Source organism: Loxodonta africana, chromosome 2, assembly GCF_030014295.1.
Source record: "Loxodonta africana isolate mLoxAfr1 chromosome 2, mLoxAfr1.hap2, whole genome shotgun sequence".
Taxonomy (NCBI): Eukaryota; Metazoa; Chordata; class Mammalia; order Proboscidea; family Elephantidae; genus Loxodonta; species Loxodonta africana.
The window spans coordinates 77,904,806-77,928,436 of record NC_087343.1 but is presented as its reverse complement, the minus strand read 5'-3'; the positions used below and the strand labels follow the sequence as shown (position 1 = coordinate 77,928,436).

General features: G+C 37.5%; 1 protein-coding gene across 1 annotated transcript in view; it reads right to left on the bottom strand.

Moving 5' to 3' along the window:
* ARHGEF28 (Rho guanine nucleotide exchange factor 28) overlaps positions 1-23,631 on the bottom strand; it is a 242,855-nt gene that overhangs the window by 91,005 nt on the left and 128,219 nt on the right. Inside the window, exons 9-13 of the mRNA XM_023545541.2 lie at positions 23,184-23,464; positions 14,996-15,203; positions 10,074-10,185; positions 5,264-5,306; positions 20-143 (exon numbers count right to left, since the gene is read on the bottom strand). Coding sequence (XP_023401309.2) covers positions 20-143; positions 5,264-5,306; positions 10,074-10,185; positions 14,996-15,203; positions 23,184-23,464 — 768 coding nt within the window. The remainder of the gene's footprint in view (positions 1-19; positions 144-5,263; positions 5,307-10,073; positions 10,186-14,995; positions 15,204-23,183; positions 23,465-23,631) is intronic.

Below are 23,631 nucleotides of genomic sequence, written 5' to 3'. Positions count from 1 at the left end.
GATACAGAACCCTTATTACCTTAGATTTATTCCGAGGGCTATTAATTCTATTCATGAGGAAGCTGAAAGTTCTGCTCACTTTGTATTTTTCAGACTCCAATTTGGCAGGCATAATGTATCTGTCCCATTCTTCTTCCTGAATCCTACAAACAAGAATCTGTTATCATGGCTTATAGGACTTGAGAAACAGTACAAAGAACAACGAATATATGTTTTCAGGTTTTAATGGTTGTTTTAATGATAAAGGTAGAAACTATTAAAAATACATATTACAGATAGGTGAACAGACATGTGATAAAGCAAATGTCATACAATGTTAACAACTGTAGAATCTAGGCACTGGGAAATAGGTATTCTGTATAAAATTCTTTAAAATTTTCTGAATATTTGAATTTTTCTTTAAAAATATCAGGGAAAGAAAGAAAATCTTGGACTTATAATTTCACTGCAAAAATACTCATCTCTACATTTACTGTGTTAACAGAAATTTCCTAGAGCACAGAGAAGTCAAATAACCAACAATATGACACTAGTTTTTATTTATTTTTGGAACATGGAGATAATACTAGCAGACATGCATTTCCTTTGTAGATATATCCTCTACAACACAGACTGTCTGTGTCTTGGTTCAGTCCTTCCCCCTTAATCAGGCTACCAACAGACTGAGACTCTCTAACGTTACAGGGGAAAGAAGGCTATGAATATTCTCCAAAGTAAGAGGCAAGCTACAGACACCCAGTCTATGAACACACTGAACATCGTTTATTTTCTTCCAACCCATTCCTTAAAAACAAAACAAATCCCAGCAATGAAAAGTTACATTTCCCCTAAAACTTCCTCTGATAGTCCTTTACGTACAAAATTACTGCAGAGAGATGGGAAAAGGGAGGGGAGGAGCAGAAAGAAAGAGAGAAAGCATACGCTGAAGATCAACTTAAATATCATGTCAAATCAGATAAGACATCTGTAGACTGAATTTTTCTATAACAAACACGTCATAACCGAAATCTCTCCTACCCTGCCCCTTCCCAAACTCTCATTGGTCAGCACTGGTAGCTAAAACACTCATCTCTGGCAAATACTTAAAAGCAATCATTATTGCTGTACCCCAAAATATACACGATTACATTTCATGAAAATGTTGAGTTCAATGACATTTTCCCAGGGCTCCAGTTTTCCTCATCTGATTAATGATGGGCTTAGCCTAAATTATTTGTAAGGTCCCTTCCCACCATTAAATGTAACACGTGCCTCCCGGATAACACAATTTTTATTTAACCTTTATAATACCTACCTTAGAATTCAAATTCATGAATGCATTTAGAAAAAATAATACATGCCTTCAAAGCTGCCTGGAGCCCTGGTGGCACAGTTGTTAAGAGCTCCGCTGCTAATTAAGAGATCAGCAGTTCGAATCCGCCAGCTGCTCTTTGGAAACCCTATGGGGCAATTCTACTCTGTCCTATAGGGCCACTATAGGTCAGAATTGACTCGATGGCAACGGGTTTGAGTTTTGATTCAGAGCTGCCTCTTGCAGATCCTAATGGCACAGTCAGGACAGCATGGGTCCTGCTGTTCGAATCCTGTCCAGTGAACAAAATTGAGTTTGCTACTTAGAGAAACATTTGACATAGTTAGAAAAGAAAGAGGGTGAGCAGAAATGAATAAAGCCTAGACTACTAAGAGTAACAAAAGGATTTCGGATCCTCTTACGTCCTTTTAGTTCTATCGCCACCTCTGGTCATTTTCAGCTTAGGTAACTGGTTAATAAAATCTGAAATTTTCCATGAACACTTGTGTCTTAAGCAACATAGTTTCCAAAACTCTAGTCATAATATTCAAGGTTCACTTTTGGAATAGGGAAAAAACACACTTGAGAGCCTAGAAAGAATTCTCTCAGGACACCCTTTGTGATTCCATCAACATAATCCAATACCAAAGAAAGGCACAATGTGGTGAGAGGACCTAAGTCTCAGGATTAAAGAATGGTAAGGTCAACACACAGGAGCCCTGATGATAGAGTAGTTAAGTGCTCAGCTGCTAATCAGAAGGTTGGCAGTTCGAACCCACCAGCCACTCCGTGGAAGAATGATGTAGCAGTCTGCTTCTGTAAAGATCACAGCCTTGGAAACCCTATGGGGCAGTTTCCTACAGGGTTGCTATGAATCAGCAATGACTCGACAGCAGTAGGTTTGGTTTTCTTAGAAGGTCAACACAAGGAGACCTGGTGATACAGTGGTTAAACCCTTGGCTGCTATCCAACAGGTCAGTGGTTCGAACCCACCAGCCCCTCTGTGAGAAAGATGTGGCAGTCTGCTTCAGTAAGGATCACAGCCTTGGAAACCCCATGGGGCAGTTCTACTCTGTCCTATAGGGTCATTATGAGTTGGAATCAGCTGGACAGCAACGGGTTTTTTGTTCGTTTGTTTTAAGGTCCACATGGGTTTTGGGTCAAGAAGGCCCCTCCTTTCTTTCCCAGCAGTACCGTAACTAAACTCTCTCAAATAAAAGAAAATTAATTCTTGCTTATCCAACTTTATAATCAATTCCCTATGTTAAGAACAACAGTTATTATTAAGAACCTATATACCACAATTTACCATGTATCCTTTATATATCTACAAAACTACACAAAATCATAACACTCACTTAACCTTAAAACTCAAAGGTTGATAAAAGGCCTGAGAAATGACAAAGGAAACATAAAAATATTGAAAAACTGAATATTAAAAGCTCAGCTCACATAACGTGGTAGAAATGTGACTGTCACGGACATCATATGAGAATGGGTGATATAATGTAAGCTCTGGGCAAACGTAGAAGGCTGATGTCATGTTTCAAATCTAACTTCATCTACACGACAATTAGCTAATTTAGACAATACCTGAAAACAAAAAAATCCTCAATTGACTTCATATTAGAATTTACATAGCTTTCGAATTCATAAAAATCTAGAAAAAATTAATTTAACCTCTTTCCAATATCCCAGGACAAGAATGCTTAATCTCTATTATCAGTTTCATAACCAATGGAAATCACCCACAATAAAGTTTTCCAAGCCCCCATTTTTCAGAAAGCCTTCTGCTATTGCCTTAAAATACTTCTAAGAATATGAATCCTCACTATCTTAATCTTTCACTCTATTACATTTATTATCTTCTATTTTTTAAATGATCTGAGGTTAAAAGGATTTAAAAGAAGTTCCCACTATCCAAATTGAAAACTGTGACAGAAGGAACTTCTTTTAATACTCAGATGCTCCAGTCTTTAAAAATATAGAAGGTAATAAAAAAAAAAAATTTTTTTTTAATAGATGTAAGAGATTTAAGATAGATGGTGGCAACAGCATAACTGAGTCATGCAATATAATCTTGAAGAAACTGGATGGATGTAGTGTCTGCTGAAATGAGCCTACAAGATCTGGAGAGGACTCCTTTTTACCTGGTTGCATTCTTTACTGGAAATTAAATAATAAATATAAATAACAGAATTCCAAAGACAACAGGCCCTACAGACCCTAGTAAATCCTACATGAAGCATGGCAAAACAAAGCATTGGGTATGGTACAGGATTTTACTGTCATATATAACAAGATGTCAGGAATACAGAGGTAAGATGAAAGATCTATTCTACTAACTACAAAAATGGATATTGACTAAGAAAGTCAGATGCCTACAGGATGCAGACCAAGGGAGCTTACGGAATAAAAAAAAAAACAGACAGAGTGATAGGGAATGAGGAATGAGAGAGAAAGGGGTGTTCCCTACACATCCCATCCAAGTTATTTTAGGCTTATGAACCTGGCTCCTCCAGTCTTAAATACCTCTCCTGATAGAAAATAAATCTTTTTTAATTTTTTAAAGAAAATCTTTACAATCAGCTCATTACTTCTCCAATTGTTGAAAAGATGACAGGGAGAAGATGGCAAATCAAAATGATGACCAGTATGATTATCAAATTCCAGAATTAGGAAGTAAATCACTTAAGGTAATAAATACAAAGTGCTGACAACAGTATAAGGCACATAAAAGCATGCAATAAATGTCATTTACTGCTGCTCTTGCTATCATCGACACCATAGGGTCAACTCCATCATCATCCTATCCTTAAAGGGCATTCTTAGTCTTCCTCTATTTTTATCATTAGAAAGGTCCTATCTTGGTCTCAATAAAAATAGGAATGAACAAAAAGAGGCTTTTTTCTTATTGATACCTTTATTCAAGATTTAAAGCAAAACAGTTTACCTTTATATATTAAAAGGTTTCAGAGTTTTATCATTATTACCTCCAAAATTAAAAACCATTTTCCTCTTTTCATATTGCTTCTTAAAGCCAAACATTTGTGCCATTCCGGATGCTATTTTGCACAGGCTTTGGCAGTCCCAGGGCTATTTCACAGTGTGACTCATGAGGAGCTGCAGCTATTCAAGACCAAAAGAACTCAACAATCATGTTCGATCACTAGTCTGCTTTCCAAATTCTGCTCTAGCAACAATTTTACTTTCTAAGAAAAAAGACACTTCATTGTGAACCCTTCAAGTCTACCAGTAAACTGGTGCTGCTTAAAGTACATTCTTCATTGTTTACCGTTTGCTTCCAGGTTTGACACTGCTAAGCAATATCTGGAAACCCTGGTGGTGTAGTGGTTAAGTGCTACAGCTGCTAACCAAAGGGTCGGCAGTTCAAATCCGCCAGGCACTCCTTGGAAACTCTAATGGGCAGTTCTACTCTGTCCTATAGGGTCGCTATGAGTCGGAATCGACTCGATGGCACTGGGTTTGGTTTTTTGGTTTTAAGCAATATCTACAAAAAGAGGCAGCACAGATGTTCAAGCATTTTCTGTAATTGACAACCCAGGGGCCTATTACTGTACTAAGTTGTCTTTTCACAGCAGACAGACCTAGAGACTACCTTTTGCCTTTCAAAAGTAGGAGGTCCTCACACTGCTCTCCTTTGGCCTTATGAGCGTGAAGGTGTTTAGCTTTGAAAATGACCCAAAACAGAACAGCCCTGTCCCCAGTCCTAAAGCCTGCAAACCCAGGGGCTGAAAGAGGAGGGTTGGCCGATCCACACTGATACAGACGCCAGAAGATGCAAGGGCTCCCAGGCAGGCTCATTACATAGAAACATTTCATAAACTAGTGACATTAGGTATCAAAAAATGATGTGCACATATTCAAACGTTCAAATTTACACATGTATATGATCATGATCACATGCAATGATCAAGCAGTCCCTCAGGAAATTTGCAACAGTGAAAATACCTTTTTTCTCCTGGTGGCTCCAGTACGCTATAATCTCTTTGCTCTACAAGACACAGAACAAAAAAATCAAAACTCAGGCAGACAAACTAGCAGTTGTGGGTTAGTCTGAAATGCATACACTCAACCATCCTTTAACATTTTGCACACCACCAGTTAGAAAACAATGAGAAAACAAGAATTTTATATAAATAGGGCATTGCTCTGGGTATCTTTATCACTTTGCATAGTTTGAAGCTGGAAGGAAGGAGTTCAAACCATGGCAACATTTAATGACTTCATGAACTGAGTTAGCATCAGCAAGGGGTAGCAAACATTTTCAGAGGTGTAGAAAATTAGTTTCCCATTTTTGGAATTTCTCATCAGAGTTTCTTTCATCATTCATAACACTAACTCCCCAACACAGAGAATCAATAAATAGCTGCTTTTTAAGAAGCTCAAGGGAAAAGTCTTGAAGGCCCACACAATGAAGAGTTCGTTTTAATACAGCTGCAATGCCTCTGTAAAATCCTAGCAGCAGCCAGTTCAGAGGTGTGCTTTGTGGCTTATGGGAAAGGGAGAACCACCTTTCCCACTGGATTGTGGGGGCCTGGAAGAGGCAAGCTCATGCAAGCAGCTTAGCACCATCTTGTTTCTGGAACTGAAGTACTTACTACAGGGATGGAGCAGAAACCCTGACTTAGACAGTGAGAGAGACTGAAGGAGGGAATGGCCACTGTGGGGGAGCACACCATCTACAGAGCAGGGACAAATTCTTTTTTTTTTTGGTTGTATGTATCAATAATTGACTTTTTTTTTTTAACTGAACTTTAGATGAAGGTTTGTAGAACAAACTAGTTTCTCATCAAACACATTGTTGTATGACACTGGTTAACAGCCCCATGACATATCAACACTCTCCCTTCTCAACCATGGGTTCCCTATTACCAGCTTTCCTGTTCCCTCCTGCTTTCAAGACCCCGTACCAGGGCTGGTGCGCCCCTTTAGCCTTATTTTGTTCCATGGGCCTGTTCAATCCTTGGCTTCAAGGGTGAACCTCAGGAGTAGCTTCATTACTGAGCTGAAAGGGTGTCCGGGGCCATACCCTCAGGGTTTCGCCAGTCTCTGTCAAGCCAGCAAGTCTGGTCTTTCTTTTTGAGTTAGAATTTTGTTCTACATTTTTCTCCAGGTCTGTCTGGGACCCTCTATTGTCATCCCTGTCAGAGAAGTCAGTGGTAGTAGCCGGGCTCCATCTAATTGTACTGGCCTCAGTCTGGTGGAGGCCATGGTAGATGTGGTCCATTAGTCCTTTGGACTAATCTTTCCCTTGTGTCTTTAGATTTCTTCATTCTTCCTTGCTCCTGAAGAGGTGAGACCAGTGGAGTAACCTAGATGGCTGCTCACAGGCTTTTAAGACCCCAGACACTACTCACCAAAATAGAATGTAGAACATTTTCTTTATGAACTTTGTTATGCCAATTGAGGTAGATGTTCCCTGAGACCATGGTCCCCGTAGCAGGGACAAATTCTTTACCATTACAATCCAGAACAGTGAAGAGGCAAAACTACATTGCAAAGGGAGATGAGCCAGATATACAAGGAAGAAAACTAATAAATAAATATCCCCCAAAATGTGTAAGTATTAATACTATCTTGTACCTAATAGAAAATCTACTTTGAAGAAGTTGAAGGCTTGCTTTATTTTATTGCTATTATTGAATGTTTTTCAAATTAAGTAGTGAGCAGAAATCATTGTCCATATTTTAAACAGGCTGAGGGCAAGGAGAATAAGCCATGTGTACAAATAATCAAGCTATGGATAGAACCCAACTGAGGCAACTGGGCAAAGTCTAATAGGATTCTATACACCAGTTCACAATAACTTTAAAAATGTTTATTTCACTTCTCAAATTCTTAAATGTACAATCTTTTTTGTCATCTTGGTGAGATCGTGATTACCATTTCAATATTGGCAATGCTTCTTTCTATCTCAACCCAAAATGTACCAAAGGAAATTATAGGATTGGATTTTGCATTATGCATAAGAGCATTAAACAATAAAGTTGCCACGACTGTACTCTTGAGATAGATACCATATTTTTATACAAAAAACAAGCACTTTCTACGTTTGTTTGCCAACTGCTCCCTCCCCTCACAAGGTATTTTCATAAGTGCCACTATGCCAATTTTTTTACATGTTGCTGTAAAAAAAAAAAAAAAAAGTTAGCACGGTGCTTACAAAAATATCTCGCAGGAGAAGGGCGTGGTTGGCAAATAAATGTAGAAATTCATGTTATTTGTGTAAAAACACGGTAGAAAGATAAAAGGCATGAGATATGATAATAACCTATGGAGGTGATTAAGAAGGAAGAACAACACAAATAAGAATAAGGATGGAAAGTGCATCCTATCTTTCTATATTTGTATTACAGCCCATATATATGGGTCCAAAAGGATACCTGACTCTGTTTAAACAGAATTTTTAGGACTATTAAAAATTCTTGAAGAAAAGATTTACACAACACAAATGTCAATTTACTTCTAAGTCATCTATACAAACAATGAAACATTAGAAATACCTTTGAACTGGTCAAGCTTTCATACCTATGTTTTGCCCATATAAAAGTAGTGAAAATTACTCCTTCTTCAATAGGAGTTAATTTATCCTACATAGTCCATGGTTTTTGACTGACCTAAATGGTATCAGGAGCCCTGGTGGCTCAGTGGTTAAGAGTTACGGCTGCTAACCAAAAGGTCGGCAGTTCGAATCCACCAGCTGCTCCTTAGAAACCCTATGGGGCAGTTCTACTCTGTCCTGTAGGGTTGCTATGAGTTGGAATTGACTTGATGCAATGGATTTGGTTTGGCTTTTTTTTAGATGGTATCAATCCTGACATTTACAACCATACTGATCCATGCATTGGAATAAGGGCATCTTTGTACATTTAGTTTGTAGCCTCAGCCTAAATTATCTGGTTATAATTCTTACTTTCTGGATAGTATTAAACTTCATTTACATAGCCATGTCTTTAAACATACTGTCTAAAGATAAGGTTTTATTTACAGAAAAACCAAAGATATTGATGTCAACTCTTTATTTTTTCCAATTACAAAGCGAAGATTTATAGATTATATATAAGGCAAAGATACCTACTCTTACTCATTAAAGAATACCTATGTCAGGGCTCTTTTCCCTTATAAATAATCAACTTCCTCTTTGTCATCTGGTCAATAGTTCCAAACTCTGACTTTACAAATCAGGGACATCACAGATATAGAGGCAAGGCAACCATTTTGCAAACTGCACAGAAGATCTCAAAGTATTTTCCAACAATTACAATGCAAAATTAACAGTACTGCTCATGGATGGGGAGCAAGCTGCCACAACCTAAACTGAGCTTAGGGAGACCCGAAGACCTTAGGAAGACCCATGGTGTAAAAATGAAAATCCAGGATAAATTCAAAGCATCTTCTTTTTCCTGTCCTCTCAAGGTAGTTGTATCCTTTCTTATTTTCTCTTGGTCTTTTCTCATTTTCCCACTCCAAAAATAAAACTTACATTATTTACTACCAGTCTTGCTTCCTCTTCTTACAATATCACTTCCCAGAAAGAAGAAGGGGGAAGAAAACTCAATTTGGTAGCGCTTGTTTTGTGTTTTATATATTTTGTCTACTATATTCATTCAACAAACATTATCGAACATCTACCATATACAAGCCACTGTTTTAGGATGGTAGTTCTTAGCACAAAGGCTATAGTTTCAATACTTCGATCCACATGGCGTAAAAAATGCAAAAATTATAATAGTAGTAATAATGCAAGAATAAGAAAAAGGAGAAGGGGGAGGAAGGAGTAAAAGACAGTCTATTTTAAGAAACTGAGACTACTTAAGCACATTTCTTGCTTTTTGAGTCTGTGAAGACTCTTTGGATAAGCATCAAAAAAGATAACTATTTAATATATTGGGAAGATTTTTTGTTATAATGCTATTATTAAAGATTGGGAAGAATATATCCTAATATGCTTTCAAATGTAATTATTATATAACGGCATATTATATCATGGTATTGTTTACAGAAAGTATAAAATAACTACATTTCAAAACAAAGTTGGAACAGAGACAGTGATTGGAAGGGCATATAAGGCCAGCTTCCGGGTTGCTCATAACTGTTCTATTTCTTCATCTGAATTAATATTTGAAAATTCATCAAGCTGTACAGTGATGATTTGTGTATATATGCTATAATTCAACTGAAAGTGATATTTCTGATTGTTTACATTACCACAAAAATGTTGAGATATGTTTACTTGTGTTTCAAATATTGTTTGAATGTTTCCTATTGTTTCATGTTTCTATCATTCCAACTCTCTGAAGTCACTTGCTAAAAAAAAAAAAAAGGGAAGGAAGAAAGGAAGGAAATTTATTTTACAATGCTTTGGCTCTGAGGAGTTAGATTATTTCAGCAATTTATGTATAGGACAGAAGTAAACTTTTATAATTAACTTAAACACAATTCTCTAAAGACCTCATAACAGTATATCTAGAACCAATTTTAGCCTACACTATCCTTTTTTTTTATCCTTGAGGAAAACATTTTATTCAAAGAACAAAGCAATAGAGAGGTGTATATATACCTGTGATTTCATCAAAATCAAATCAACAACTTGACTGATAGCCAATGACACGAGTCTTCCTAAGCTTACAAAAATAAATTATGAACATTGAATTGAAAATTCTCACCTACTGCTCTTGTATATATTATATACTTTTACTAACTGAAAATCTGCTCTGGAAAAGAATGCTTTCAAAGCCAAATGGGAAATAATACCTACCTTCACTTGAATTGCATACTGTAAAATCACGCACCACCCGAGATTTTCCAAAAGAAATTTTGGGTGATGAGCAGGAATAAGAACGTGAGCGGACTCCAGAAATCAATGATTCCTAAAAGAGAACATAATGAGGTTAATTAAAAAAAAAAAAAAAAGATTCTAAATGAGACTTGGAAGTATGTGGTCATCATGTCTTTGGTGCAAAGCAATTCGTCTTTTGATTTCCTGACCGCTACTTCCATGAGTGTTGACTGTGGATACAAGTAAAATGAAATCCCTGACAACTTCAATCTTTTCTCCATTTATCATGATGTTGCTTATTGGTCCACTTGTGGGGATTTTTGTTTTTTTATATTGAGGTGTAATCCACACTGAAGGCTGTGGTCTTTGATCTTCATCAGTAAGTGCTTCAAGTCCTCTTCACTCTCAGCAAGCAAGGCTGTGTCATCTGCATAACGCAGGTTGCTAATGAGTCTTCCTCCAATCCTGATGCCCCGTTCTTCTTCATATAGTCCAGCTTCTCAAATTACTTCCTCAGCATACAGACTGAATAGGTATGGTGAAAGGATACAACCCTGATACATACCTTTCCTGACTTTAAACCACACAGTATCCCCTTGTTCTGTTCGAACAACTGCCTCTTGATCAGGTACCTTATGAGCACAATTAAGTGTTCTGGAAGTCCCATTCTTTGCAATGTCATCCATAAGTTGTTATGATCCACACAGTCAAATGCATTTGTGTAGTCAATAAAACACAGGTACACATCTTTCTGGTATTCTCTGCTTTCAGCCAGGATCCATCTGACATCAGCAATTACACCCCTTGTTCCACGTCCTCTTCTGAATCCTGCTTGAATTTCTGGCAGTTTCCTGTCAATATACAGCTGTGGCTGCTCGTGAATGATCTTCAACAAAATTTTACTTGTGTGTGATATTAATGATATTGTTCAATAATTTCTCCATTCAGTCGGATCATCTTTCTTGGGAATAGGCACAAATATGGATCTCTTCCAGTCAGTTGGCCAAGTAGCTGTCTCCCAAATTTCTTGGCATAGATGAGTGCTTCCAGTGTTGCATCTGTTTGTTGAAACATCTCAACAGGTTTTCTGTCAATCCCTGGAGCCTTGTTTCTCACCAGGGCCTGCAGTGCAGCTTAGACTTCTTCTTTCAGTACCATTGGTTCCTGATCATATGCTGCCTCCTAAAGTGGTTGAACATGGACCAATTCTTTTTGGTATAGTGACTCTATGTATTCCTTCCATCTTCTTTTGATGCTTCCTGCATTGTGCAACATTTTTCCCACAAAAACCTTCAATATTGCAACTTGAGGCTTGAATTTTTTTTCAGTTCTTTCAGCTTGAGAAATGCCAAGTATGTTCTTCTCTTTGGGTTTTCCATCTCCAGGTCTTTGCACATGTCATTATAATACTTTACTTTGTCTTCTTGAGCCACACTTTGAAATCTTCTGTTCAGCTCTTTGACTTCGTCATTTCTTCCTTTTGCTTTAGCTACTCAACATGCAAAGGCAAGTTTCACGGTCTCTTCTGACATCCATTTTGGTCTTTTCTTTCTTTCCTGTCTTTTTAATGACCTCTTGCTTTCTTCATGTATGATGTTCTTGATGTTATTCCACGGCTCGTCTAGTCTTCAGTCATTAGTGTTCAACATGTCAAATCTATTCCTGAGATGATCTCTAAATTCAAGTGTGATATACTCAAGGCTATACTTTGGTTCTCGTGGACTTGTTCTAAGTTTCTTCAGTTTCAACTTGAGCTTGCATATAAGCAACTTATGGTCTGTTCCGCAGTCAGCCCCTGGCTTTGTTCTGACTGATGACATTGAACTTTATGTTGGTTAAAAAAAAAAAGGGTATTTACAATGAAAAATCATTGGCCTTGCAAAATTCTATCATGTGATCTCTGGCAGCATTTCTATCACCAAGACCATATTTTCCAACTACCAATCCTTCTTCTTTGCTTCCAAATTTCACATTCCAATCACCTGTAATTTTCAATGCATCCTGACTGCATGTTCGATCAATTTCAGAGTGCAGAAGTTGGTAAAAATCTTCAATTTCTTCCTCTTTGGCCTTAGTGTATGGTACATAAATTTGAATAAAAGTCGTAATAACTGGTCTTCCTTGTAGGTATGGATATCATCCTATCACTGACAGCATTGTACTTCAGAATAAATCTTGAAATGTTCATTTGATGAGGAATGCAACACCATTCCTCTTTAAGTTGTCATTCCCGGCATAGCAAACCATATGATTGTCTGATTCAAAATGGCCACTACTAGTCTACTTCAGTTCACCAATGCCTAGGATATTGATATGTTTATGCACTCCATTTCATTTCTGACAATTTCCAATTTTCCTAGATTCATACTTCATACAGTCCAGGTTCTGATTACTAATGGATGTTTGCAGCTATTTCTTCTCATTTTGAGTTGTGTCACATCAGAAAATGAAGGTCCCGAAAGCTTGACCTCATCCATGTCATTAAGGTTGACCCTACTTTGAGGATGCAGCTCTTCCCCAGTCGTATTTTGGGTGCCTTCCAACCTGAGGGGCTCATCTTCCAGCACTGTATCAGACAGCATTCCACTGCTATTCATAAGATTTTCACTGGCTAATTCTTTTCAAAAGTAAATTACCAGGTCCTTCTTTCTCGTCTGTCTTAGTCTGGAAGCTCAGCTGAAACCTGTCTGCCCGTTGGTGACCCTGCTGATATTTGAATACTGGTGGCATAGCTTCCAGCATCACAGCAACACAAAAGCCCCCACAGTTCAACAAATTGACAGACACATGGCGGAGTAAAGCAAAAACCATTTACAATTATCAGAATTTTTTAAATCTCCAAACAGCTATTTAAATTTATACTGTTAGTTGTAGTCTCTGGGGAAGGACACACCAGGTCAATATACAAATCTTTCTCATCCATGCTGATTTTTCAATAGGCCTTCCATCCAGTTATTTCTGGGATGATTGAATATCACTGATGTGTCTTAAATTTTATCCCTTTTAAATGACTTTCCATTTTTGTTCCTGTTTTCCCATTTATATACTATTTCTATTATTATACTGTTAATATATGTAAAATGTAAAATTACTATATACAGAAAGATTAAAATGTGTTTTTTTTTAATATGTTCTAGAACATTTAAATGAATATGCAATAGAACTCCCTTAAAGCCATTCATGGTACCCAATGGCCATCCCTAAGATGCCTGGTGGCTTTAGGATTGACTCCATCCATCCATTTTTAAGACACCACTTAAGGTTAGGGCTAAAAGAAAATAATGCAAAATTTATTACTAAAATTAAGCCATCAGCAACTGTCCTTCACAAACACTGGCCTCTATAGTTTGCCCTAAGTGAAAACAGGAAGTTGCCCTAAGTTCACTGGTTTAGTTAAAGAGCTTTGAGGAAAACAGAGAGTAGAAAACTAACCCTGATGCAAAGGGCCTTGGGCAGTAGCTCTCTACTGTCTTGTCAGACAGCAGAGTTTCCCAACCCCATCCCCACCCCATTCCCAGGGCCTGGAATCCATGTCTGAAGGGCCAGCTCAAGCAGTCCTATGGCCCCAACAGTGACCTGGCCACAAGGGGCCTTAGCCAAATGCCACCTTCTATATTTAAGTCACATGTGGTAATCATTTTTCATGATAATGAGACTTTGAAAATTGTCCAGAATCCTTAAGAAAAAAGTTTCACTAGGTAGTTACAGAGGGAAGGCAAGATATACTTTATAAGTAGATTCTTTTTAAAAGTAAACAATATGGGACTGTTTTACAAAGAGTGACTATTTTTTACTCCAAGTAATGACAAGTTTTTCATAATTCCATTTAAGACACAAAACTAAGAAGTATCTACATTAACAACTGTGCCTGTTTCCTATTGTCAAAAACTATCACATGACCTTGAGGTTTGAAAGATGAAGACAGCTCTAGAGGCTTCAGAGCTGAAGGAAGGGACCCAGGACCTCATGTCAGAAGACCTGGATTTGTGTTCTGATTCTATCACTAAGCCTGGGCAGCCTGGATGAGACAGCTAACATTTGGAACCTCATCTGCTCAAAGTAAAATAAAATAAAAGCACTACTTACATCCTACATGAATTATGAGAAAATGATATATTATTACATACTTAAAACATGTTTTCTATATTGTAGGACACACTCCAAAAATAAGGCATTATTATAATAACCATATGTTCTTAGTAAGAGGAGTTTTGACATAGCATATATTGTTTTACAGTAGTAAAGTCATGTTACAAGAAAACAAGTAGACAACAATATAAATCAAATAGAAAGAAAACATATGTTCAAAAACAAAATGGCTTTCTCAGTAAGATTAGAGAAAAAAATTGATTTTTTTTTTGTAAGAAATAACCATAACAAATTCCAATATGAAATGGCCAACAAGAGAAAACCTGGCTTTTATGGAAAAGTTGACAAAGTTTACGGTGTTCCAGGTTAGGTCATGCAACCAGGAATGGTCAACAAACATCCCCTCTGCCTTACTAACATTACTTACCTCATTGTCTGGGTCAAATACAAATGTATGTGAGTAAAGTAAGCTTGAGAACTCAAGCTCATTTAATACTACCAGTTTTTCTCCCTTGGGATGTTGGCAGAAATTATTGTATAAAATGGTAAAATTTTTGCAAAGTATTTGAAAGATTATAGAAACTTGTGATGAATTAATGAACACATAATCAGCTTTTAGGAGTAAAGTCTATACAAATTAAAACAGAGTGACAAAGATTAAAAAGGCTCACCCCAGACCTCTCAAGGATCTCCAAAAAATATAGTTCACATAGATGAATAAACATAATTTGCCTTTCAGATAGATAGAGATGGATAGATTTAGACAATGATATTAGATAAATAATAAACAGAATTAATACCCATGAGAATACCTTTGACTGCAGATTACTTGAAAAAGAAAGTGATTCAGCCCTGGAGATATTAAAATCTGGTTCAGTGTTGCTCTCAAAAGAGTCCATTTCATCGCCACTAGGAATCCCAGTTCTCGAGGAACTTTGGGACACTGGAGTGTAACAGATGTGGGCCCGCTCAGTGTGCCCTTCTCCTTCACTGTCAGCATCCAAGGCATCAAGGCTAGAACTAAAGCACAGACTAAGTAATTAAACAAGTAAATAATTATACAGATTGGATGGATGAATGGGTGGGTGGGTGGATGGATGGGTGGCTGGATGGGTGAGTGGGTGTGGGGGTGGGGGGTAGAAGGGTGGATGGATGGATGGATGGATGGACAGGCAGGTAATTGAGTGAGTCATCGGTTTCTGTGTTTCTGAATTTAAATCCTCTCACTGGCGTGAGGTGCAAAGAATACTCAGTTAATTTCCAAAGAGATTTATATTTAAGTCATTTTTTTCTCCTCCCAAATCTCTTAAAAAAAAAAAAAATGAAATTTCTTCAAATGAGCCTTTCTTTCCAGAAAAAACTATTTCAAGTACTCTAAGAAGCAAAAGCTGGTTTGAGTTAGTACTATCTTAACTTCTATTTTGTAAAAGTAATTAGTACAAGCTGCAAACAATTACCCTTCAGATATTTAAATACAGATGAAGCAGAGCCACTGGCTATTTGGATTAAGCTTCCCCTCAGGGAGAATTCGCATGTGAAAATATGCCCTGTGGCCTTCTCTCCCTTGTCCGTCAGCAGCAAAGCTCCATAGGACAGAGGGAAATATAAGGAGAGCCCTGTGAAGGTCACATCTCAGAGTTGTTGTCAAGATACAAGTCAGAAATGAGTGGAGTATGAGGTTCCAAATATGCCATATTAGATTATTATTTTTAGAGCTTTTTTTTCCAAACAATTCCTGTGAGAAATCCACCTCAGAAACAGGTAGTGATTCTACTTAACTACTGCTTTTCTTTGCTCATTTAACTTCCATAACCATAAAACTAAAAGGAAAGAATTTGACCTTTCACATTCCAGGTACATTCCACATTTACATTTGTGGACATTTACATTTTGAACCACTCAGACTTCTAGGCCAACAGCTTTCACAGGCATGTGGGTTATTAAATGTACTTTTCTTTGGTTGTTATCACTCTAAAATTAAAATTTTAATCACAGCACAATGAAATTGTCTTTATTTGAAATATAAAGAAGCAGAAAAATGAAACCTTGAATTAATCTGTTTGGGTTCTTTTTCTTAAAGAATCATAGGCTACTTAATGGCCAAAATAAAAACAGCTGGACACCAGCAAATGGGGCAGTAAATAAAGGTCACATTCAGCATCACTGAGGATTTCCAAAGTGAGGTTTCCTCCTTCAAGGACTCATCAAGGGCATTGAGGAGGAGAAGCAAAATGGAGGTGGATTTCACACTTTGCTTGAATTTAAGACTCAAATAATTTGGAGTTCATCAAATTACTTCTCATAAAAGACTGAAGCTTAGTGTTAGAAAACCTTTCTGGTAAATGCAGGTGCTTTGACTTTCATAGTAATTTAATTTAATTACAAATATTTTAAGGTGCTGTGTAGTTTCCAGAGCCCTGGTGGCATGGTGGTTAAGAGCTCAGCTGCCAACCAAAAGGTCGGCAGTTTGAATCCACCAGCCACTCATCGGAAACTCTGTGGGTCTGTTCTAATCTGTCCTACAGCCTTCCTATGAGCCAGAATTGACTGCAGAGCAACAGGTTTGGTTTTTTGTTTTGGGCAATTTCCTAATTCAACAATCACCTGAGGGTGAAAGGAGGCCTCAAGGGGTGTCAAAGGCTTTAGGATATCTTACGTTGCTACGTTTGTCTTTCGACTTGTGACTACCATACTATCGAAAATTAGTTCATGAAATGCTTGGCTGCCAGCAATAATATCGTATTCTAACACAAGCCTTTCCACTTACATACAGCGTTTCTCCATCACTATGAATACAACTTAGAAATACCAAAAAAAAAAAAAAAAAAGTGAGTATTATTTTACTTACTTTCTTTTTTTTACTTATTCAAACTGGGCCACTACTTTTTTTTTTTAGTCATTAACCTAAGATGCTTGGTATCATAGATAGTACTCTTTGGGGTCATCTCTAGGTTTTTGTATCACAATAGTGTTTCTCAAGATCTCATTGGCGAAAAATGAAATAAATTTGGTAGATACTGACCAGAATTTTCTTGTAAAATAACACAGAATAGAAAATATCAGAATATACTCCACATACTATTTCACAAAACTTTTGTTTAAATCTAATATGTGCAAGTGGGGAAGGGACAGTTCCCGGTGTGACATGCATTTCTTACTGTGGATTTGGTAAAACAAAAAAAGGTTTGAAAACTACAAGTTTTAGAACTAAACGAACACTTGCCTTCTATCACCTAATTTATTATCATACATTTTTTAAAACAGATGTTGTATTGCTTATTTCTCCCTTCACGGCTTCTCAAAATAGCTATTCATTTAAAAATATAATGGTTACTGTTTTTTGCATGTTTTACTTTCTACCAAAAAATTGTTTTAAACCTTAGAAAGCTTAGGCCCCATTAAGCCTTGTCCATGTGTTAGCCTCAGTTTTTACTGTTGTTGTTAGGTGCCGTCGAGTTGGTTCTGACTCATAGCAACCCTATGTACAACAGAACAAAACACTGCCCCACCCTGTGCCATCCTCACAATCGCTGTTATGCTTGAGCTCATTGTTGCAGCCACTGTGTCAGTCCATCTCGTTGAGGGTCTTCCCCTTTTCCCTCACCCTGTACTTTACCAAGCATGATGTCCTTCTCCAGGGGATGATCCCTCCTGCTAACAAGTCCAAAGTATGTGAGATATAGTCTTGCCATCTTTGCTTCTAAGGAGGACTTTGGCTATACTTCTTCTAAGACGGATTTGTTCGTTCTTTTGGCAGTTCGTGGTATATTCAATATTATTCGCCAACACCACAATTTAAAGGCGTCAATTCTTCTTTGGTCTTCCTTAGTCACTGTCCAGCTTTTGCGTGCATAAGAGACAATCGAAAACACTAATGGCTTGGGTCAGGCGCACCTTAGTCTTCAAGGAGACGTCTCTGTGTTTCAATACTTTAAAGAGGTCTTTGATTTGCCCAGTGCAATTTGTCTTTTGATTTCCTGACTGCTGCTTCCATGAGTGTTGATTGTGGATCCAAGTAAAATGAAAATCTTGACAACTTCAATCTTTTCTCCATTTATCATGATGTTGCTTATTGGTCCAGTTGTGAGAATTTTTGTTTTCTTTAAGTTGAGGGGTAATCCATACAGAAGGCTTGGTCTTTGATCTTCATCATTAATAGCTTCAAGTCCTCTTCACTTCCAGCAAGCAAGGTTTTGTAATCTGCATAACATAGGTTGTTAATGAGTCTTCCTCCAATCCTAATGCCCCATTCTTCTTCATTTAGCCCAGCTTCTCGGACTATCTGCTAGGCATACAAATTGAGTAAGTACGGTAAAAGAATACAACCCTGATGCACACCTTTCCTGACTTTAAACCACGCAGTATGCCCTTGTTCTGTTCAAATGACTGTGTCTTGATCTATGTACAGGTTCCTCATGAGCACAGTTAAGCGTTCTGGAATTCCCATTCTTTGCCATGGTATCCATAATTTGTTATGATCCACTCAATCAAATGCATTTGTGTAGTCAATAAAACACAGGTAAATATCTTTCTGGTATTCTCTACTTTCACCCAGAACCCATCTGACATCAGCAATGACATCCCTCATTCCACATCTTCTTCTGAATCCTGCTTGAATTTCTGGCAGTCCCCTGTCAATATACTGCTGTAGCCACTTTTTTACTTGCTTATGATATTAATGATATTGTTCAGTAATTTCCACATTTGGTTGGACCACCTTTCTTGGGAATAGGCATAAATACGGACCTCTTCCAGGCAGTTCGCCAGGTAGCTGTCTTCCAAATTTCTTGGTATAGACAAGTGAGCACCTCTACTGCTGCATCTGTTTGTTGAAACATCTCAACTGGTATTTCGTCAATACCAGGAGCCTTGTTTTTTGCCAATGCCTTCAGTGCAGCTTGGACTTCTTCCTTCGGTACCATTGGTTCCTGATCATATGCTGCCTCCTGAAGTGGTTGAACATCGACCAATTCTTTTTGATATAGTGATTCTTCTTTTTGGTATAATGACTCTGTGTATTCCTTCCATCTTCTTTTGATGCTTCCTGCATAGTTTAATAGTTTCCCTCCTTCAATATCGCAGCTCAAGGCTTGAATTTTTTCTTCAGTTCTTTCAGCTTGAGAAATGCTGAGTGTGTTCCTCCCTTTTGGTTTTCCATCTCCAGGTCTTTGCATGCATCATTATAATACTTTACTTTGTCTTCATGAGCCACACTTTGAAATCTTCTGTTCATCATTTCTTCCTTTTGCTTTAGCTACTCGACTCATAAGATCAAGTTTCAGAGTCTCTTCTGATATCCATTTTTGTCTTTTCTTTCTTTCCTGTCTTTTTAATGACCTCTTGTTCTCTTCATGTATGATGTTCTTGATGTCACTCCACAACTCTTCTGGTCTTTTGGTCATTAATGTTCAACATGTCAAATCTATTCTTGCGATAGGTGGTAAATTCAGGCGGGATATACTCAAGGTTGGCTTTTGTGGACTTGTTCTAATTTTTTCCAGTTTCAACTTGAACTTGCATATGAGCAATTGATGATCTGTTCCCCAGGCAGCCCCTGGCCTTGTTCTGACTAATGATATTAAACTTTTCCATCATCTCTTCCCACAGATGTTGTTGATTTGATTCCTGAGTATTTCATCTGGCGAGGTCCACATGTATAGTCGCTGTTTATGTTGGTGAAAAGAGGTATTTGCAATGAAGAGGCTGTTGGTCTTGCAAAATTCCATCATGTGATCTCTGGCATCATTTCTATCACCAAGGTCATATTTTCCAACTACCAATCCTTCTTCTTTGTTTCCATCTTTCACGTTCCAACCACTGGTAATTATCAACACATCCTGATTACATGTTTGATCAATTTCAGACTGCAGAAGTTGGTAAACATTTTCAAATTCTTCCTCTTTGGCCTTAGTGGGTGGTGCGTAAATTTGAATAACAGTCATACTAAGTGGTCTTCCTTGTAGGCATATGGATATTATCCTATCATTGACAATGTTGTACTTCAGGATAGATCTTGAAATGTTCTTTTTGACAATGAATGCAACATCATTCCTCTTCAAGCTGTCATTTGGCCTATTAGACCGTGTGATTGTCTGATTCAAAATGGCCAATACCAGTCCATTTCAGCTCACTAATGCCTAGGATAGCGATATGTTTATGTGCTCCATTTCATTTTGACAATTTCCAATTTTCCTAGATTCATGCTTAGTACATTCCAATTATTAACTGATGTTTGCAGCTGTTTCTTCTCATTTTGAGTCGTGCCACATCAGCAAATGAAGGTTCCGAAAGCTTGACTCCATCCACATCATTAAAGTCAACTCTACTTGAGGAGGCAACTCTTCCCCAGTCATATTTTGAGTGTCTTCCAACCTGAGGGACTCATCTTCTGGCGCTGTATCAGACAATGTTTTCCTGCTATTCATAAGGTTTTCACTGGCCAATTCTTTTCAAAAGTAGACTGCTGGGTCCTTCTCCCCAGTCTGTCTTAGTCTGGAAGCTCAGCTGAAACCTGTCCGCCATGGGTGACCCTGCTGCTATTTGAATACCGGTGGCATAGCTTCCAGCATCACAGCAACACACAAGCCCCCACAGTATGACAAACTGAGAGACAAGTGGGGGAGTTTTTATAGTGAGCCCCCAAATTCCCCTTCATTAGAAGTTCCCAGTCTCTTGGTCTATTTATTCACTTACCACTGAGTTAGCTGCATTTGAATCCATTATCAAACATGTTATAACTCCTACCATGCCACCCATGAAGTGAGGGTCCCACAGCTATGCCAGGGCCAAACAGGGCTTCTGAGGACTATAAGTTCTCCCCCTCATTCCCACATAATTCAGAGAAGAGGGAGGGCACAGGAGGTAAAGTTTGCCAGTGGGACCTGTCAGCAGGTTTTCTTCTCCTTGTTCCTTGCCTTCGCCTCTGAGCTGTGACACCTTTACAAAGGCTTCTAATTATCTTGACTCAGACTGAATAGTTTTTTTCTAAACAGACACAATACCATCTCTAGCAGTGAAACGTTTAAACTTCTCAGAGCAAGACCACGATCAGAAAATATAATTTAGACAGCCTGTGAATACTTGCATAAGCAGAACAGTGAGTTCATCTATGACTTTTCTTCCCATAGATCCATACAGCAAAGGAGCCCTGGTGGCCCAATGGTTAAGAGTTCCACTGCGAACCAAAAGGCCGGCAGTTCGAATCCACCCAGTGGCTCCACAGGACAAAGACCTGGCAATCTGCTTCCGTAAAGATTACACCCTAGAAAACCTTATGGGGCAGTTCTATTCTGTCACACAGAGTCACTATGAGTAGAAAATTGACTGGACAATACTCAACAACAACTTCCCTAGAAAGCCTCCTCTAACGAACATATTCACCTCCACCTCTTGAGACCAGGGCGTTACAAACTTGACAGTTCTTAAAGAAACTACCAGAATACGTTAATCATACACAGTTAAATCCATTTTTGCAGAACTGTATAGAATTTTGCCTTGACTGGCAGCCTCTGGTCCTAGCAGAGTAGCTGACAGTTCCAAGCAGATACGTTTGAAAACCCAAAATATTCTATCAGTTCAACTTACAGCAATGATATAATTCACAAAATACAAACCTATAGAAAATCTTTTATTATTTAAGTATCAAATATAACCCCTAAATATCAAAACCTGTCACTTAGAGTTTGACATCTTCAAGTTGTTCTGTATGTGCACAAAGTACTCAGCACAGTAACTGGCACTAAGTGATTGTCACCTCCTTTCCTTTCTCTCCAATCTGATCAATTAAATCTCTGCAAATACTCATTCACCTATGTGGATATTTATGCATGGATAAATATTTATATGGACACATTGCACACCTTTATATTCGTGTGTTTATTTACTTTTTGAATCATGGTTATATGTGTTAAAATGAGCATAACACCCTAGAGCTAGGATATGAGGTAAAAATAGGCTATTTTCTAAAGAAAATGGGCAACACAATAAAATGAAATTAGTGAAAATTGAGCTATTCCCTGAGGAAAATAGACAACAGGATGGATGATGGATGAATGGACAGATACACATAAATACATGCAATCATATCATATACATTAGAACCACAGTTTTAATAACATTTTATATATATAAGAAAATATATGTAACATGAGTGTAAGTTATACAGCATAAAAATAAATACCTGTGAATCCACCCAACTTCAAACTTGAACACTGTCCAAAGCACTGAAGCTTTATGTTCCTTTCCATTCTTATTCCCCTAAATTGCTCACTAGATATAACAATGATCTTAAATTTGAGTTTCTCTCTTTCTTCTCATTTTTCTTTATAGCTTAAGCACATGTGTATATGCCCTATAGTAGTAAATTGTTTAATTCTGATTGATTTTACATCTTATAAAAATGAAATCTAACTATTTTGTGGCTAACTTTTTTGGTTCAACATTATGTTTCTGAGACATACGTTATTATGAATGTAGAAGCAGTTCATTCATTTTCACTACTGTACAGTATACCATTGTGGAACAATGCCATAATTTATGTATCCATTCCCAATTTGGGTTATTTTCTGCCACTATAGTCATGTATATGTCTCTGAATACATAGGAATGGGCTTGCTGGGTCATAGGGCATATGCCTGTTGAACTTTACAATGTAATGCCACATTGTTCCAAAGTTAGTGTGCCACTTTTCACTCCTATCAGTAATACGTAGGTGTTTCCACTGTATACTTTCTCACCAAAGCATAGCATTATGAGACTTTTTTAATGTTGTCAATCTAGTAAGTATAAAATGGTTTCTCACTATGCTTTGGTTTATTTTACTTTAGTCAGCTTAGTCTTACTTTCAATCCATCAAATACAAGAACATAAAAGGGGACAACATTCTGATGAAGGAATAAAAGTGAATAAGGTAATATTGCATAATAAAAAAAAAAAATTTCCACGTCCAACTACAAGGTTCTCTGATTTTCTACCTTGTTCCTCTAAAATATAGTATCTTACCTTCTCTTCTTCAGATGACTTTGTTCCTTTTCAAGTCCATGCAGACCAAAAGAAAGACTCAAATTGGAAGCACATGAACTAGATGGTGATATAAAGTGCTGCTGGGCTTCAACATTTGATGTCACTTCACTGTTCTCACTTAGTGGGTGCATATCAGGGCTGGCTTCACTAGGAAGGATGTTCTTGCACCTCTGAGACCCAAGAGTGGAACCCATGGGTTCAGGGTTGGGATTGGCAGTGATTCCTTCTATATTAATATAGTTAATATCCAAATCACCAACCTAGTGGTTGAAAGAAAAATATTTGCTGAGCAAAACCAGAAAAAATTGGCTTAGCTAAAAATTAATATTTTCCCAATTTAAAAACCTTTTACTCTGTTTATCTTTTTTACCTCATTTGTTCTTGTTTTTGTTTTATGTAAACAAAGATACAATTCTTTTCTGATATG